Source organism: Photinus pyralis, unplaced genomic scaffold, assembly GCF_008802855.1.
Source record: "Photinus pyralis isolate 1611_PpyrPB1 unplaced genomic scaffold, Ppyr1.3 Ppyr1.4_LG7, whole genome shotgun sequence".
Classification (NCBI taxonomy): domain Eukaryota; kingdom Metazoa; phylum Arthropoda; class Insecta; order Coleoptera; family Lampyridae; genus Photinus; species Photinus pyralis.
This window is the reverse complement of record NW_022170738.1, coordinates 41404116-41424030: the sequence shown is the minus strand read 5'-3', so window position 1 is coordinate 41424030 and position 19915 is coordinate 41404116. Positions and strand designations below refer to the sequence as shown.

Sequence of the window (19915 nt, the reverse complement as noted above, 5' to 3'; positions counted from 1 at the left end):
CGACACTTACCTGGAAAAGAGCCTTTTCTCGATCAAAATCCTCCATGGTCTTGAGATTAGTGAAGACGCTGCTCACTGACCTGTCAACCTCATTCATCCACTGCACCATGTTTTGGAAACGATCGTGGTAGTAATTCCACTTCTCTGGTATTCGATCCAATTGTTCGCGCAACTTTTCAACTTTGAAATTAATATTCTCCCACTGTTCGTTTGCCTTAGTACAGGATTCCTTTAATTTTGACTCCTCGGGATGGTACTGCGAGTAGGTAGTCGCTATTTTCTCTAGGTTCTCCAAACACCGTTTGGTCTCAGCCAGGTGTCCGTGAGGAGCGAAAAATACCTTATTTCTTGTGATTATGGACTCGACGTTCTCTTGCTTATTAAATGCCTGTTGTTCGATTATGATCTCTCTTTCTATTTCTTTAATGTAGTGCGTGAAAGCGGTTTCGTCCAACCTAAATTCCAAGCGCATCAGATGAAGGGGCGCAAATGATAAAATTTCCTTCCATTTCGCTTGTAGGCGTTCCACAGAGTTACTGATGGGCTTTTGTTCTTCGCTCGGAAGGCAGTTCTTCAGATCTTGACTGGTTTGAACCAAATCGTGAATCCAACGCTCGTTGACACTTTCAAAGAAGGTTTTGTGAAACTCGACCGTTTTCCTGGTATCGATATGTTTTTCGGATATCAACTGTTCGGCTTTAGAAAGCCAGGACGATATGACGCGCTCGCATTCGTTGAAATTATACCAGCTGCGTATGGCTTCTTGCATCTTTTGTTCCCAAAGATGTGCGTTTTTTATCACATACTCGAAACGCTCGTTTAATTTTTGCATTTTATCGTTCATCTCTTGTACGTCTGGATTTGTTTGTTGATCGACGGCCTTTTCGATTGTTTTCAAAACTTTATTCTTGCTGTCCAGCATGGATTGGTAGTAGAGGGTTCGGATAAAGAACTGTTTGTGTTTCTCCAACTGCGTGTGCAAATTTTCTTGCCCTCCGGCGAGCGTTAACTCACTTAGAAGTGTTTCGGCATCATCAAGCCACTTTGATATCTCACGCTGGCCGGACTCCAGCGATTCCTGTTGGACTAGCAGTTGGTTGAATAGATGTATTTGAGCGGGAATCAAAGCACGAATTCGAACGAGAGCTTCCTTTTCGTTTTTCAAAGTGTTCATCATTTTATCCACTTCGTCTCGAGATAGATCTTGGATTAAAGTTTGGAAAGTTTTGCTGATACCCTTGAAGAGGTCTTCAATTCCTTTCACTTCGCCTTGCAATTGAAGTAAGCTCTCGCCGTGCGCTCTGATTTTATCCAGAGACCCCAATTGCTGCGAATTCAAGATCGTTTCGGCTTTACGCAACCAATTCGATAACACCTCGACGCCCGCCCTAAACTCCTTTCTGTTGCGCAGTATATCGCCGGCGTGACTATATTTATTGACGACCGGATATAACTTATCCCATCGAGAGGTCATCTTGGCGAAGTGCTCCCTTAAGTCCGCCGCGATTTTGTCTTCACACGTGGCTATGAGGAAACTAACAGTATCGCCTAATAACTGATAGTTATCTCTCCAAACGCTTATGTCTTGGAAGAACTCCATTCGCTCTTCTTCAGGAAGCTTGATGGCCTCTTCCGCCTTATCTAACCATCGATCGAATTCCACCGATAGCGAATCCCATCGTCTCCAGTACGCCACGACTTCCTCCAACATGCTTTGCACACACCTCAGCTCCATCGAAACGTTCTTCCACCTTTCGGCGGTATTGCGAAGAAATCTCTCGATATCCTGGCGCTCGTTTTTATCTGAAACACATCAATATAGAGCTTCCCTTTGGCAATATGTCAAGGTCTACCTATATTTCCATCACGCTGATACTCCTCAACTACGGCCTGCATATCGATGAAGGCCTTGTTGAACTCCTGGAAAATGTGGTTTTTGGATACAAAATTGCGGTACTGATCTAAAAGTTGAATGACTTTATCTACGTGTCCATATTTGATCGTCCACCCTCTAAGCTTGGTTTCCGTCAGTTGCAAAAAGGCAATAAGGCAGCACTAAAATTACACGCGATTAGATGCCAGTTCGTCAACTGTATACTACTCACCTTGTGTTCAAGGAATTTAAGTCTAATACGTCTTTGAGCAGCTTTGGGTCCAATTTCGTTCAGTCTCAAACTCATATTTTCTAATTGGGCAGAAGGCACTTCTTTCGCTAGTGGACCGTTGCAAGCTTGCTCAAATCTCGTTTGTATATTAGGTAGTTCGGCAAAAAACGCTTTATGTTCCTCTAACTTTCTACTAATAATAGTTGCAGTCTCTTCGTTCATAGCGGTGGGTATATCGTCGGTGTAGATCAGCCTTTCGGCATTCGCTAACCATTCGCCGACGTATTTGAAATCACCGGGCAATTTGGAATCTAGTAACCACAGCCAATAACGCATTTGCATCTCTAGTTGATTCCACAGCCTGCTAACGTCCAACCACGACTCTTTGGTAATCGAGAGGATGCTCTGAGCTTCTACGAGCAATCTGAGTTTGTTGTATACGATCGCCTTATTCTCCACTTCTTCTTTAAATTTCGTATATTCGTTGTAGTCGAGCGGCAGAGAGTTCGTCTGCTGCAGGTGCTCCAAATACTGGGTCTTCTTTAATAGCCAAGACACCAAGTCGTTAAATTCGTCCTGAATGGCAGCGATAGCGTCCGGTCCCGTGCTTTTCGGTTCGGGATACTTGTGAAGAAATTGCGCGACGTACGTCATGATACTTTTCTCGTCCGGTTTCGGCACGTCCACATCTTCCGGATCCAGCAGCTTCGTTATACCCAGATCCTTTTCGGCGACGTCGAACGCCGTCTCCAGACGCACCTTATTCGTCTCCTTGCGAAGTTCCGCCAGGTTAATTAGGTTCGCCTTGATGGCGTCGATTATGGCTAGGAAGGCCACTCCGTCTCTCCAGCTTGCGCCGAAGTCTCTTATTTCAATTCCGGCGTCGCTGCAAAGAACAATAATTATACATTACACTAAAATTAGTTTGGCACATAATTCAGGCAGTAAGCGCATCGAACCAAATAGTTTGAAACTATTTAAAGACACGGTGCCTTAATTCTGGACAAGGATTTATGGTCTACTGCTTGCAATAATATACAACACCGATCGAGCTACATGTTTATTTTACGGAAGTACAGAAGATATTCAATTACACTTAGTTTAGGAATCTCAAGAAACATATATTGCACATTTTTGAAAATATCGTAACAAGGTGTTTATGACTGATGTATAAAGGTATACTACGTGAATTCAAAGTACAGAAAGAAAACATTTTCTGTGCATCCGCATTTATTTAATACGATAAGGGCAATTATTAATTATTTACATAAAAGTCAGGAAAATGATTACTTGTGAGGAAATATTGAAGTACGAGGCCCCTTAGTCTAGGCGATAGAGACTGTAAAATTGGCAAACTGGACATTTTGAGGTGGAAAAGAAAAAAATGGTGGGATATGTTCAGTTAGGTGTCAAAACAACATATTAAAAATCCCACCCTCCAGACCCTGTGCTAAAGGCTCCAGCCACCCCACCATCCCCCAAAAACCGTGTTTTCGCTCTTTTTGGCTGATATCTCGCGATCTATGAGGTCTATATGAAATATTTTTAGCTGAAAATATTTCTCGGGAAATTTCATACAAGGTAGATACTTAGAAGTTAGCCTAGGTGTACCTCTTAGCCTAGGAAATTCATAAAAGCCGCGGGGCTAAAAAAAAGGCAGTGTATAACCTTCCTTTTTTACCAAAAATCGACTACACCAAAATTTCTCGGGAAAACACTTTTTCTTATTAATTTGTGTGCGTAGAATCCAAATCAATTCGTACTTTTTCGATCAGACTTCTCAATCAAAAGTTATAGACTAGAAACCAATTTGAAAAAAAATTCAAAGGGCTGTAACTTTTGAACTAGTAGCCCAATCTTGGAACTGTTTGAAATTATTGATTCTACAGGCCACATTCTATAAGAAAATTTTTTTTCCGGGTCGATCTGAGACAATTTTTTCTTCGGGGCTCAAAAAAAGGCAGTGTATAACCTTCCCTTTTTACCAAAAATCGACTACACCAAAATTTCTCGGGAAAACACTTTTTCTTATTAATTTTGGTGCGTAGAATCCAAAACATTTCGTACTTTTTCGATCAGACTTCTCAATCAAAAGTTATAGACTAGAAACCAATTTCGAAAAAAAATTCAAAGGGCTGTAACCTTTGAACTAGTAGCCCAATCTTGGAACTGTTTGAAATTATGGATTCTACAGGCCACATTCTATAAGAAAAATTTTTTTCCGGGTCAATCTGAGACAATTTTTTTTCGGGGCTCAAAAAAGGGCAGTGTATAACCTTCCCTTTTTACCAAAAATCGACTACACCAAAATTTCTCGGGAAAACACTTATTTTTATTAATTTGGGTGCGTAGAATCCAAATCAATTCGTATTTCGTACTTTTTCGATCAGACTTCTCAATCAAAAGTTATAGACTAGAAACCAATTTCGAAAAAAAATTCAAACGGCTGTAACTTTTGAACTAGTAGCCCAATCTTGGAACTGTATGAAATTATGGATTCTACAGGCCACATTCTATAAGAAAATTTTTTTTCCGGGTCGATCTGAGACAATTTTTTTTTCGGGGCTCAAAAAAGGGCAGTGTATAACCTTCCTTTTTTACCAAAAATCGACTACACCAAAATTTCTTGGGAAAACACTTTTTCTTATTAATTTGGGTGCGTAGAATCCAAATCAATTCGTACTTTTTCGATCAGACTTCTCAATCAAAAGTTATAGACTAGAAGAGTATCAAATACAATTTTCATTTTCATGTCGCGATGTGGGAAATTAAATGTAAGTAGGTACAACTTGTTTTACTTCCGACTCAAATTGTATAATTAGTGCCAAACTATGGGCGTACATGGGCAGATAGTTTTTGTCACGGACGCGCCCTTAAAAATGATAGTATGTGCATTTTAAAATTGATCAACATAAAGCATCTTTTGCATAACTTGGTGTAGACCTTGGATGCGGGTACAGTGCGAAATTTGTACCCACGCAACATACGAGCAATTTTTTTTTTGCTAAAGCAATGCAATAATTTCGCACGAAAATAGGAATAGACGAATTGTAAAAGTGGTTTACCTTAAAATATTCGAACTTGTTTTCAAAGACTCGGATTATATAAATTTATAATGGCCGTAGCATGTCATCATCTCATTAATTATTCAACAGATGCTATAAAGTCTGGTATTGCATAAATGCGTAAAATACGAGTGTGACGAAATGGAAGACCGAAAAGTGTGATTCACCCCGCGAACTATCGATCGGTGTATTTGGGTTAGCGAGACTTTATTTGCGACTAACCTTGGAAGCGCGTTAGCAACCCATTGCAGCAGCGTCTTTCTGGCACCCTGCTTCCATCTTTCTTTCGTGGCCGAAGACGTGGTTCCGGCGCTCTCCAAGCTGCTTGTGCTTTCCCACTGACCTAGGTATTCCAAGGCTCTGCTGTTTTCCTCAATCTACAGAAAGACAAAGAGGTGAGCGTATAATAAACACACAGGCGCAAGCATGAGGGTTGCCGCTTACCCCAAAATCCTTATTGCGTAGCTTTAAAATTTGGCAGTTTAATTTACGTAGCTCATTAAAAACACCTCCACTTACCTGGAAGTATAAAATGATGGTCCAAATGAGTCCAAGAACGACGGGTGGACGTCCATCCACCAAGTCCGTCGCATTTATGTTCACCAACTTGATCCTTTTGCTGGCGAGGAATTGCAGCGCCGTATTCGCGTTGCTAAGAAAATGGGGCCGACGCAGAACTCTGCCTCTCTCCATAGGCTGAAGGATTAAAAAAATTCTCAAAGGTCGATTAACGCGCGTCATGAAGAAAACGTACCAGTTTCTCGCCGGATAATACTTCAAGCAACGCAAGTAGTTTCGTTCCATCCTTCAGGTCTTCGATTAAGTCTTCTACCCTAAGCGGCGGAACACGCTGTAACAGACAAAAAAAAAGGATCAGATCGATGTCGGGCAATTAACTCGCGAGCGTGCTAGGCACCGTCATTGGTGTAACACCACAAAGTAATCAAGATGGGGGCTACTGTTGTGGTGAGAAATATGCGCGAGTTGTAGTAAGAGTTTGGGTTTTTATCTCCTTGTCACTCAATAAGTGAAAATCAAAAGAAATTGTTGAGCATTTTTTGTCTCTAATTTTACTGGTTATTATTTGAAAGTGCGGGGTTTTCAAAATGACAGAGGAATGTTTTGTGAGATCAACAGCCAAGCACCGAATGGTTTATTCTTCACGGAAAATCGCTCCCAAGTAAACTGTTCTGCGTAGAATATACCTATCAGCCAGAAGACATTCTCTGACAATATTCGTCTGTAAAAAATCCACTCAAGAATCCCCGTTCTTAAACCAAATAGGCGTTCTAAGGGCGAGACAGCTTGCAGTTGTTTCTTTTAAAGGATATACGTGATTTTCTACGAGTCGAGTTTGCTCTCCCTCTTGGAGACGAGTTTTTTTTGGCGAATACATCTGGGTAAAATTTTACTAGCTATACAGGGCCCTCAAAATTATGTCGGTGCCATTGCTAACTTATTGTGAGAGATACAAGAACGGTTCAATTAGAGAACTGGTGTGTTTTCTTTTTGCTAATTATAATGGCGGAAACAGAAAAAACAATTGACAATCGCATTTTCAAAATATCGCCAAAAACGCACTTTTTTCGAATGGAACACCCTGTATTCCTGTAACGATACCCTCAATGAGCGCGGTCATAAGTAAGCATAAGAAATGCCAGCTGAGTAAATGGCGTGTAGCTGCTGGAAGAAAGCAGATTATTCGTTCAGTAGATTTGCTGCATTAAAAACTTAGCCACTAATGTCCGCTGACCATGCCCATATGGTTAACAAAACTTGTTATATGTCATATCGTTCTAAAGTAACTGAACTACATTCCAATGACACCCTGTGAGCGCGGGGCAGCACAATAACCACCCTCACACATGCGCGATTCTGCCCTTTTATGTCTAAGAATTACCTCCTAGTGTGTCAAAACGTGTATTTCCGTCAAAAAAGTGGAACACCCTGTATATTTTTACATTTTTGGATTTCTGAGACAATTCTGGATCAGAATGTGACCTTTTGAAAAGTTGTTACGCCTACTTGATTTTGTTAGATCCACTTTTAATATTGCATCTAGGTGGCCATAATCGGGCCCATGTCCACTTTTTCATTACATACATTTTGACAAAAAATTAAACTGAAATTTAAGGACCTTCTATCCATGGCACACTTGACAACAGTAAATAAATTATTATCCAGTATTTTGCTTAGTAATATTTGACTAATGTTCTTGTTTTTAATCCAATCGCAAATAAATTAGTATCGGTAGATTCGTCAAAAAATCCTTTTTTTCGGAAAGTGCTTTTCAAAAAAGGGTTGCCGTTTGAAAATACTAGTTAGAACACGAAAATGTAATTCTGCCAAATTGTTTTATTTCTGTCTCTCATATTAGCCACTAAAACTTTGCGATTGTAATTTTCTGAGGTTCTTAAATTAGTTTGGGTCTGATCATGGCCACCTAGATGCAATATTAAAAGTGGCTCTAAATACATCAAGTGAGCGTAAACACTTTTGAAAAAGTTACATTCTGATTCAGAATTGTCTCAGAAATCCAAAAATGTAAAAATACAATTTAAAAATTCAAAACCATTTCCGGCGAAACTCTCCTCTTCACGTACCATTTACCTGTAAAAACCTCATTTTGATACACCTAATACCTAATTGCTTGTCTAATAGATTCGTTGACACCCTCTATATGAGAATATGTTTTTCTTTGGTGTACTGCCAAAGACTGAAACAAACGTCAAAATTTGGGCAAAAAGTACCAAAAAAACTAAGGTCCGGGCCAAATATTTGCCTGCAAACTTCAAATTCGTATTCAGCGACTGTCCCACTCAAAAATAAAGGCAAACACAAAATTGTTTTTCTGGTATTACCATTGTAATCAGCTAGTTTCTAACTTAACGACCTTGTATCTGTTATAATTACCAAGTTAGCAATAGTGCTAACTTTGAAAGCCCTGTATAATGTTCCTTGCCCAGATTTTTCTAGGCAGAATTAAATTTATTTTGTTGAATTAGCTTTTAATTCCTTCAAATATTCCATGTAAATAGTGTTATTATGCTTTCTCTGTTAGTTAAAATGTCATAAAGATAAATATATGTACGTGCCTTTTCTTTTATTACTGGTATGTTACCTCGATGTATACAATGTGGGTATCTAGGTATATGAGTATTTTCCCAGAAATTTAGTGCTACTAGCCATTAATATTTTTTTTAATGTCCTTTATACAATGAAATGGAAACGCACAAAGGACGAAGTATGAATTCCATATAAGAATGTCGGTGTAATTATAATTGTAGTACTAATTTTAGATTCGTTATTGACTCCAGATATCAAATTTCTTCAAGATAAGAACTTTTTACACTCAAAACTTTTAAAATCGGAAATGGTATACCAGAAAAACTAGGTATTCTTTGTGTTTTTTGGTTGCTCACAAGCATTCCCCAAAGTTTATCGCAATCGGACGAACAATTTGGGCAGGCATAAGACATACGTACATATAATAATAATAATAATAATAATAATAATGTCTTTTATTAGTTACATCTTGCAACAAAATGTATAATAGATTAAAATAAAAATTATATATTTTCGTGTAACTAAATTGGGCGAAGTTCAGATGACAGTGGTGAAACCCACTGCCTCTGCTCTTCCACTTAACCCAGTATATTACTTACATTATAAAGGGATGACACATGGCTTCTAATTGTAAATAATAAAAACTAAACAATGAAAATTATTGTTGACCAGTGCGGTACAAAAATTATGAATGGACGTAGCGAGAATGATATTAAATATAATTACTGTTATTATACATATATATGTTCCTAATCAGGTGTTCATTGGTTACGGATCTGGCGGTCAAGTATGAAACGTTGGACATGTAAATTAAATTGTTTAGGGCTAAGCTTTTTAAATGAATTTGGTAGAGAATTGTATAGATAGATGGGTAATGTTGTAACTATAGGAACGCTCATAAAATACCGTTTTATGCATCGGCGGAGTGATCAGCATCGAAAACCTGGTATTGGTACTGAAATTGATTTTCTCATACAAACACTGTGGAGATTTATTCAGAATTATTTTGTGGTATAAGGAGGCAGCGTGCACAAGTCTCCTGTTCTCCATATTTAACCAATTTAGTTCATTTAATTTGTGGGAGACATGTGCATATCGCCTTAAACCATAAATTAATCGAATGCATGAATTTTGATTTTTTTGAATCTTGTATTTGTCAGCAGCATCTAAACATGATCCATAAAGAGTATCACAATAAGTGAATTTAGTGAATTGCGATAGAACCAGTGACTCACAAAGCATAATTTTAAGGTGTTTACTAAGATAGAACCCATTATTGAATATTAATTTTAAATTTAAGTAGGCTTTCCTCACCATTTCAGATACGTGCTTTTTAAATCTGAGATCAGAATCTAGAACCACTCCAAGATTTTTTACTTTGTCTTGAACATGTAACGCAGTGCCCTTAACATAAATTTCTACAGCATCCTTATACCTACTTCTAATATTGCTTTTTCCAAACAACATCGCTAGCGACTTTGAAGGATTAATGTATAATCAATGTTCTTCAGACGTACGAACAATTCTGTAAATATCACAATTCATGTGCTCAATAGCCTGAGCGATGTTGTCGTGGGGAAAGTCATAATGAAGTTGCGTGTCATCTGCATATTGATGAAACTTGGCGTGTTGTAGACATTTGTAAAAATTGGACGTGTATAATGTGAATAATAGAGGACCTAGAATAGAGCCTTGTGGGACCCCACAGCAAATCGGTAGTGCATCAGATTTAGTATTATTTACTAGTACCAGTTGCTTACGATCTTTAAGATATCTTCCCATCAATGTACTTGCATGCGAGCCTAGGCCAACATAATGTAATAAACTTATTAAAATTTCATGACTAATTGTGTCAAAGGCCTTGGAAAAGTCAAGCGTTACTAATATGGAGAGTTTATTTTTATCATATAAACATTCATTTTTATTTGCATACAGTGTGTCCATGGATTGAGTGCACATGTGACATGATGTGCATATGACACATTCTTTTAGAGTTGGATCTTCTGAGGATCCTCCCCGCTTAGTCTCAAACTAAGATATTGAAAAAATGAGCCCAATCAATTAAAATACAGGGTGTTTTTTTGCGAATTGTAAAAATTAGTGACGAGTAAGGTGTCTATATTTTAACTGATATAACAAAAATGTATAGGTATTAAAAAAAGTGGTTTAGAAATTCAATTTTTATACAAATCAACGTGCTTTGATCTTTGTTACAAACATGCGTTCAAAAGCATTGGATGCTCATGAAAAAATCAAAGTGGGCTGGATTCTTATAAAAATTGAAGGTCTTCTATAACTCTGACTTCAAAACAACTTTATGTACGACTGCTTGATAATGCGGTGATTACAGTCGCAATTAGATAAAGTACGTGTTAGGGAATTCAAAAACGTCACTTGCATGTACCTACTGACGATAGATAAACTTCGTTTTAAAGATTTTAAAGTTTATTACCTCCTATTGGATCATAATGAGCAACGTTGATTTATTTATTACCGGAAGAGTTCTCCGCAAAAGACCATTTTCTTTCATCCAGGAAACGAGCTGTTGCGGAAGCATGTGCCATAATCATTAAGGCGTCAGTTTGATGGAAGTTGTTCATTAACGAATTGTAAAATAACTAAATGGGATTTTTTCACTAACAAAACATGCCAATCAGTTTGTACTCTACCTTCATACAAGAATTTGCTAACATCATATGTACAATTAAAACGAATGTTTGTTCTTCTTTACAAAAATTTCGAAATGAAAACATATTATATACTTAATTGTTCCACTGTGTATATTACATTGTGTATATAGGCGCATGACAAATGCAAAGTTAACTTACCTTGGCTAAATAAGAATTAATCCAATTGACAAAGGTCTTCTTTTGAACTCTTTCCTGTTCATCTGTCAACAAGAGAAAACAATTATAATTTAAGTGAAACTATAGTTACGTAATTATATTCATTAGCACCTTATTTTATGCGAAACTCAGTTTGCGACATAACTCAATTTAGAGTTTACTGATGGAGCATTGAATAATTTTTTATGTTATTTTTCAAATGATGCACGCATTTCTTATATCACCGTGTCACGCAAAGTTTCGGCACGTGGCACGTCCTACTTTGCGAGAAATATTTCATTTTTGATTCGTTATCGATATCGTCGAAACGTTTGCCAAAAAGCGAAATTCAGTTTTCCTGACAGATTGCCGGTAATCCGTTAATTGGTTGTTGGCGTTTTTTTATGTGCGAAATAATTGTCAAGGTTTGCGTAATTAAAAGTGTGACGACATTTTTATTGTTTCAACTCATAATGGGAATCGCACCTCGACTGATCTTTTAGATTTTCTAGCTTTTTAAATCCAAAATTCTTCTATCCCACGAACTTGTAAAGTCAAAAATTGTTGATCTTTATTAAAGTATTTTACCTATAACAAGATTCTATGGTAACTTTCAAAATGTCAGTGGTTGGGGTTAAAAATTTTGAATTCTGCTTTTGTTCATTACAAAAAGTGTATCAGCTGCAGATTTTTTTCTGCTGGTGTGAGGTGGTTTTTCACTCGCATTGTTCGTGCGATTTCAATAATTTTTACCCCCCCGATACAGGTGGTAATAAATTACGTTGCAGTAAGTACTTAAAACTTCATTAATTTCCTTCACACTGAAAGACCTACAAAAGTATTAATTTCCTTCCAGTGCCTTAATCAATAAACCACAATGGGCAGAATCGATTACGCGCTTAGCTTCTTGAATAGAATAGATTACCTATTCTCTTTCATTATACGTAAAATTGCTAAAATCCAGGTGACTTAATTTACTTGACATCTACATGTCTTTTTTAAAATCCCTCGCACGCGACGAGGTCTTTCGAAATGTTCGATAAATTCGCGATTAGTAAAAAGCATCGAGGAATTTTATGCCAGGCCAAGAAACACAGAGACGTCCGTGTCAACCGTTCCAAAGTTGGCATTCCGTGAACGTTTCTTTTGGATGTCGCGTTGTAAAATTTTAAACTAGAATTAATTGCATTTTGTAAACGGTTAATTTGTAGCTTGTCGCAAACGTCTAGTTTTCTTAATAAGGCAGTTTTATCGATACATTTAAGTAAGTAATAGACGACTGAATGTGTACATATAGGATTGACTAACTAGGTTAACATGATATTGCGGTAACAGCTGTTCATGTTTTTTTGAAACGATGTCTTTCGGTTTGAAAGGTACTGTATATGTATAAGAAATTGGGACAAACATGGGTGATCAAAAAATATGTTTTCCAAATTAACCGAGGACCCAATGTTGAGCTCTAGGTTGAGCTACCATCAAAAAAGAGTGCATTTCTACTTTAACTTATTCTCTACAGCTACAAACATGGTACTTTGGATACGTTTTTAGCCATGCCCTTTCAGACTTTACAGAAATTTGTTTAAAATTCGTACCACCCCATTTCGACCAAATTTGGTGTATGGGAGTTTTGGAGCATAAAAATCGTGAATCTTAAATTCTAACTAAAGACTCAACTAAATTCTCATGTAGAAAATGTTCAAAATAACATGTACCTACAGGACATTCGCGGATAATTTTCCAGATAACGAAGATAACGAATTTTTTTCATTTTAGCAACGCCAACGAAATACGAAAACAATGCAGAGGACGGGGGAAATTGAAACAACACTGTTTCGCATATTCCACTTCGCCATTTTCATTTTCAATATGTCCACTTGAACCACGTCCAAAAGAAGGATTTTCGGTTAAATTGTTTTTCCAAAATGTTAGTCTGATGCTATTCAATAAAAATTAATTTATTATTGCTATTATTTCTTCTCGCATCCTCCCCCCCCCCCTCCTTCTCCCAGGATAGCAATCACGAAATTCGAAATTTGTAGCTTCTTTCAAAACGACATTCAAAAAGTTGATGGGGTTGAATAGTTTAAGGAATGACTTTCCTAAACTTTATCATTCAATATTTTACGGTAAAAAGTTCCTTCTGTAAAAGTTGGGGTGGATGACTTTTCCTTTTTTCTCAGAGGCTAAGGTAGAGTAGATTTAAAAATTGCATTTGAATTTTGTTCTAAATTGTGATTCTCCATATTAAAAATGGATAAACTGCACAGAGGTAAGTTATAAGAAACTATACATACCTATTTAGTTTTTTAGGTATCTAAATGGGGGTTTACAGTATAGTTGAATTCCGCAGTTCTAATTTAATAAGCGTGTACCTACCTGAAACCATAAAATATTTTTTTGGACAGTAAAAGTTTATTTAAAAATAGAGGCTGATTAGCAAAAAAATAATGAACATGTGCGGTTTTAAAGGTTTATTCAAAACGATATGATTGTGGCGGGCTCTGTGACGTAATAAGCCCGACCAATCAGCTCCTAGAACCATTCAGATGACATAACGACTTGGCAATATTGCAGGAGAATGGCATTTATAACTTGCGTCATCTGTCACAGGCACTTGTCACTTTCGTGCTAGATGCAGTTAAACATCCCTCTCAAAACGTCAAATGTGCCAAACGTCAGACCCTCGCGTAAGGTTGCCAGCTCACTTCTACGTGATTGGTTGTAGGTTTGTGACGTGTTTAGTCTGAAGCGTTTCAAATTCGGACTAAAAACACAGCTTTTCAATAATTTATTTTGGGTTTATTTTACTCGCAAATAAAAATTGAGGACACACGGGTCTTTTTATTTTTAATGTACTTTGTGGATCAGAAATCAAAAATGAAGGCGGGATGACCCCGTGACTCTCAAAGTTTGCATATTTACTGCTAAATATGCAAATTTTTTCGCGATACTGTGCGATGGATTGGCTCAAATAATGACAGATATGCAGAAAAAAAAATGTCACATTCATTTTAAGAAGAGAAATTTTGTACCTACGTTATGGGTTGCACCGACTCGGATATACTATCGGGTTATCCACGCACTAATTCTTATAGACTAAAAGTGGTATTAGTTTTCATTAGATCCGACCGTGACATATACAAATATTTAAATAATGACCTACTTTTGTCCTCCGTTTCCAATGAGGTAAACAGCATAGGTGCTAAATAATTGATGGATTCGGTCTTAAAGACATAAACCTTTTTACAAGTTGAAATGCTTATACGCTAAATTGCATAATGTGTTTATAAGCAATTACTGAATATTTATGACGTACCGCTTTTTTGTATGCAAGAATTTATGCGCCACTAACGCGTTAATTTCGTAGTGTGTTTTCGGTATAAGGTCAACCTTGTTATGTTATGAATGACTTCACTTCGCCCAAATATGTCTGTCGAGACAGTGGGATCAGTCAAACCATATGAAAAAATAGAAAGGGAATTGAATATGTGGAGAAGCACCATCTTGTTGAAAGACTATTGTGGCAATTTTGTAAAATAAAATTACATTTCTGAACTAGAAAAAGCTCAGCTGAAAAATTCATCTGTTACTAAACTCTTCTTGTACGCATCTACAGCGGATGAATTTCCAGACCGTTGGTGCACCAGAGTGCAATAAAACATTAAGATCAATGTACTTGAAATTGAAACGAGTGTGAACATAAAAGGACGCTGTAGATATAATAAAAGATGCCATTTCGAGTATATTGTACTAACTGCGCGTAATACTAATACTGGCACAACAATAACGTAAATTAAAATTCTTAATGTTTATGGCGTGAGTCTGCAGTTTGAATTTATGGACCATCTTTTACTTTTGTTCCAGCAAGTTTTATAGTTCTTATACAATTAAAGCGTGCATTATTAAAAATGATTAATATAATTTGTGACTTTTACGATGGCCGCAATTGTAATGTCGAAGGAAGTCGAGAGACTTTTGCACTTTCTTTTACTTTAATGGCCACAAGACGTCCAGTTTCAGGTGTTATGTACTAATTCTAAAGTTTATGTGACGAGATTCTTGCGAAAACTTGCTCACATCCAGGTAAATTCGCGCGTCGGAATATTTGGTCACCAGCAATTTCTAAGAGAGTTCGTTTTTAAAGGATGGACTAATTCAATTTACCGAAACCGCACATACAAAATTCACTAAAAATATGCTATTGCTTGCGATTTTTCTGTGCGTCTGTCCGTCCGTCGGACCCACTTCTGCGGTGGGTTGGACATTGGTTTTACCTTTCATGGCATTCTAATTAAAGGTCTCAATTAAATGAACTGTTTTCTACCCACTACCGTCCTTCTCCTTTGCCTCTTATCAAAATCGGGGGGGTTGGTTTTATCCTTCATGGTACTCTAATTTAAGGATTAAACGAAAGGAATTAATTTCTACCAACCACAGTCCTCCTTCTCGACCTCTTATTGTGATCGGTTATAATTCCCCACATCTCAAGACCAGAGGGTCGGAGGAGCGTACTCACAAAGGTGACAAAGGGCAAGTGAGACGTCTGGATCCTTTGGCGATCACAAAACTTTAAGACCAAATAAACTCGAAAACGGTGTATCGGAGGAAAGTACAGAATTAATCGTTTGGACGAGACGAAACGAATATCCCGAAAACGAAGTGTCGGAAGAGGTACTCACAGAGGGCAAATGGAACGTCTGGAAGGCACATAGGTATCTTTTGGTGATGTCGAACCTTTCAGTGCAAATATCTGTAGAGCGGAGTATCGGAGGAGGGTGCTCTCTAAGGGGTTGATTTTTCTTGAATTATATTCGGTAGGTTTTACTGTGTGCCTTTAAATGTTTACGTCTAAAAAGCTCACTTCCCATTAATCACCCTTATAACCCAATTATTTACTAAGCTATTTCGGTTTTTAAAAAATGTACTTTTTCTGCACTCCTTGATGAGTTAGAAAGAGGGGGTTTTAGGTACTAAATTGGGAAGAATTATTCTGTTGAAAAGCTAGAAATTCGACGTGACTAAAAAAAGGTGCGGATTGAGTAGGTACGTAAACGCGTTTTGGTCTCGTAATTAAATTCGGCGAGATCGATATAAATTTTCAGTCTGAAAGCTCGATTGCGAGTAAGTAATGCGTTGGGAACTTTCGTGAAACTGCATTGGAAATGCTGCAGTCTGTGTGAGAAATTTTGTTGAAAGTTAGTCTTCTTTCTTTTATTTCACCTGTCGTCGGCTTTATGCAAATTTAATTGATCAATGTCTAGCTTGTTCCACACCGAACTCTGCATAATCTAAAATTTCGAACCAACAATTCCTCTTTGGTTAAAATTTGCATGGCTTCTTTTTTTTGAAATATTGTAGTTTGAGTCGTAAATATAATTCGAAAATCAATACATTTAAGACACATGCGTACGGTTTTCGATTGGAAAATCCATATGTCTTAAAAGTTCTAACACGCCGGCTACTGAAGATAATTAAACTAAGCTAATCGTAAGTAAATATAAATGCTGACCTCTGATAACCGCAATATGGTTGTCATACTGTGACCGGCTTCTGACATACTCCAACTTTGACGAGCCACTTTGGAAGCTCTGATTTCTGTACTCGTTGTACCATTCTGCCGACGAGGTTGTGTGCTTGCTGCTGTTGCTTCCGGAATCCCAATCGTCTTTCAACGCCTCTTTGGATGGCGTTCTCCTAAGGCTCTCCTCCGAAGGAAAACGCCCAGACAAAGAAGTAACGCTGGACGATTTGGAATGCGACGTTCCATTTTGAGTTTGGTAAGCGGAATCTTCGAAATTCCTTCCTTCCGATTCGGACGGCGTTCTGCTAGTCGTTCGAATAGTTCTGACTTGTTGCACGGTTTTTCGCACGGTCACCTTTTCGAATTTGACACTTTTGAAACTGGAGGCCAGATCGCCTTCTTCCTCAGTCTTAAACACGCTTTCCTCGAAGGAGCCATCGGGGAAGAAATGCTGACGTAGTTCGGTCGCTTGGCGCGGCGAACTTTGCGGTGTATGCCTGAGGGTTACCTGCTCTAATTGTGCCGAAGGGACGTTTTTTCGCCCTTCCTCGATTAACCGTTCGAGTTCACCCACATTCAGCGTGTCCTGATCTTCGAGCGAGCCGCTGGCACTGGTGCCGGTCCACACTTTTTCGAAAAAGCTGACCCGATCCTTTAAACGTTTGGCACTTCCAGAAGGGCTCTCAGGGGGACGTTTCGAATTCTCCCCCTGACCTTTGTTCGCGTCACTCATAATTAAAATGCTCGTTGCGATCGCGCTTCATCATTCCACCGGTTTTTACGTTTCGCGGTATCGTTCAATACTAGACATGAGCGTAGATGAAAGGCGGCGAAACGAGGCTACAATCAATGACGAGATTACTTCGAGTAGTGTCGAGTTTCATTGTTTGTAACTGAAAAAGCTACCGAGCGGCCGCTGTTTGAACAACCTTGCGTTTCTACATGGCGATGATGTCAACTGTTTTCGACCGGCTTAAAGGTGCGCCCCAATCGAAATCTCCGAAATTAATACCCCAATTACGTAATTAGCATCTCCACCGAAAACCGATCTTTCGCCCTTATTTCAAGTTCGAGGATCTTGCGCAGACTTCGCGGTAATTTCATACAATCGACGTTCGACAATCGAAAAGTGAAATCGTATGTGCAATGTTCACCGCGCCCACCTACGACGAAATTTAAATTCTCCATCACATACAAAAAGAAATGCGGCGAGATGAAATTATGTCAGATAAAGTTATCTAAATTAAGTAGATAAATTCATGGGAATGGGTTCACTTAAAAATTTCGTTTCTTAGTGTCACTTTTTCTACCAAAAATACCTGCCATACGTTATGCAAAATACGATTTAGCCATTCGCGCGAGTGCAATGGATTTATTAATTATTTTATTTCCGCATATCGAAATATTCGCGTGGACGATCACAAAAATTAGTAAAGTAGGCAATATAGATGGAAAGATGCAAGTTAACAGTGCAATCCATTTTTTTAACGTAATTCGTTGGAGAAATGCCTTCGATTTAATTAACTACTTATAATAGGTACAATTCCTGTTCCTCGTACGAAATCGAAGGGACTTCAACGCATTTTTATATGGCAGGTCGGTATTCTTTGACTCCACCATCAATTAGATCTTGTCGGGGGCGACCACATTCCTATCTAAAACAATTCGTACTTTTTCGATCGGACTTTTCAATCAAAAGTTATGGACTAGAAACCAATTTCGAAAGAAAATTCAAAGGGCTGTAACTTTTGAACTAGAAGCCCAATTTTGGAACTGTTTGAAATTATGGATTCTACAGGCCACATTCTATAAGAAAATTGTTTCCGGGTCGAGCTGAGACAATTTTTTTTTCGGAGCTCAAAAAAAGGCAGTGTATAACCTTCCTTTTTTACCAAAAATCGACTGCACCAAAATTTCTCGAAAAAACACTTTTTCTTATTAATTTTGGTGCGTAGAATCCAAAACAATTCGTACTTTTTCGATCGGACGTCTCAATCAAAAGTTATGGACTAGAAAGAGGGGCGGACTGGCCCGGGGAGGCGGGTGGCGATTGCCACCTGTCCTGTACGTCATAATGGCCCGTTGGAAATTGATAAGTATGTGCTGTATTTAGTTTCTTGCACTATTAATAAATTATTAACACGTTTCTCTAATTGGGGTTGATGTTAGGTTGCTAAAAAATTAAAAAATTCTGTTTTAATTGAAGTGTTTTACAATGAATTTATCATTTTTTGTCGTAGCATGAAAGTGCTGAAATACAATGATAGGTGACGCGCCTCGTTTGGATTGTATATTTTGTTACTTTTAATTATCAGCTGCAATTAAAAAAAAACTGTATTGTAATTGATTTCCGAAAAAGGAGTACTAAAATGAAGCAAAAAAATGTTTTTGTGGTGCACCGCAGAGCACCCCCCCCCACCCCCGCACCCTTCATTACTACACTGATACTTTAATGGCCCGTAACCTATGCAATTCCACCTGGCTCGTAAGTACCCAGTCCGCCCCTGCTTGTCGGTATCAATCAGATTCCCATTATCGGTACCCAATTCCGCCGTCCCGGTCCCGTTGTCCCCTTCATCCGCAGCTCGCGTTTTAAGTTTTGACTCCACCATCAGTAAGATTTTGTCAGAGGCAACCACATTCCGTTTGTCGCTACCCGCTTCCTACGTCCCCTTCGCTCGCAGTTTGCATTTTGGGGGCACTTCTCATAGCTCAAGCTTCTATTGGCGACACGGGAAAGAGAGACCGCGATTCGAGCTCTAATAAAACTTTTGGGCGCCCAAAGTCGACTACCCCTCGAAGATGCGTGCCGTGCAAAAGGTGGTTAATTGGGCCTCTTGAAGAAAAAACCAAAATTCCGACATGCAGGAGTTGTACGCGTTTATAAGGTCTTTCCGACGACGCCAATTTGAAAACAGTTGGACGAATATTGTAGAAAATAGGAAAAAACTCAAACATTACCACGTTAGTATAACACGCTCGGAGATGGCTCCCAGATTTTGCCGACCTCAGCCCTAAAGTTGTTAACTACACAGCAGCGGTAGGTACATGTACTATGTACACTCCTCCTCTTTCTACAAGCGTCCTTCTACAGGCACGCATTTGCTGCGAACCAGCCAGCCGGCCAAATAAATTTGTAAAAATGCGCCAAAAAATGCTGGTGGCCAGTACAGATATCACCTGCACGATGCAATAGTAATATGGAAAAAAATGAGCTTTTTTCTGCCTTTTATGTGTACCAAATTTGGTTCCAATCGGTTCTGCCGAGGCCTACGGTTCTGCCATTTAGTCGGAAATGAGAGTACAGACAGACTGACCGACATCATCGAG

At 38.4% G+C, this 19915-nt stretch overlaps 1 protein-coding gene across 4 annotated transcripts in view; it reads right to left on the bottom strand.

Annotated features, from left to right (window-relative positions):
• LOC116176333 (nesprin-1) overlaps window positions 1-17391 on the bottom strand; it is a 77192-nt gene extending 59801 nt beyond the window's left edge. For 2 of the 4 annotated variants that reach the window (XM_031494841.1, XM_031494843.1), the window contains exons 1-8: window positions 16574-17391; window positions 11065-11126; window positions 5925-6020; window positions 5690-5866; window positions 5393-5547; window positions 2106-2991; window positions 1854-2055; window positions 11-1803 (exon numbers count right to left, since the gene is read on the bottom strand). In XM_031494841.1, coding sequence (XP_031350701.1) covers window positions 11-1803; window positions 1854-2055; window positions 2106-2991; window positions 5393-5547; window positions 5690-5866; window positions 5925-6020; window positions 11065-11126; window positions 16574-17318 — 4116 coding nt within the window. In that variant the 5' untranslated portion in view covers window positions 17319-17391. The remainder of the gene's footprint in view (window positions 1-10; window positions 1804-1853; window positions 2056-2105; window positions 2992-5392; window positions 5548-5689; window positions 5867-5924; window positions 6021-11064; window positions 11127-16573) is intronic. The other 2 variants (XM_031494842.1, XM_031494844.1) reach the window with 2 other exon arrangements.
• Window positions 17392-19915: the final 2524 nt, after the last annotated feature.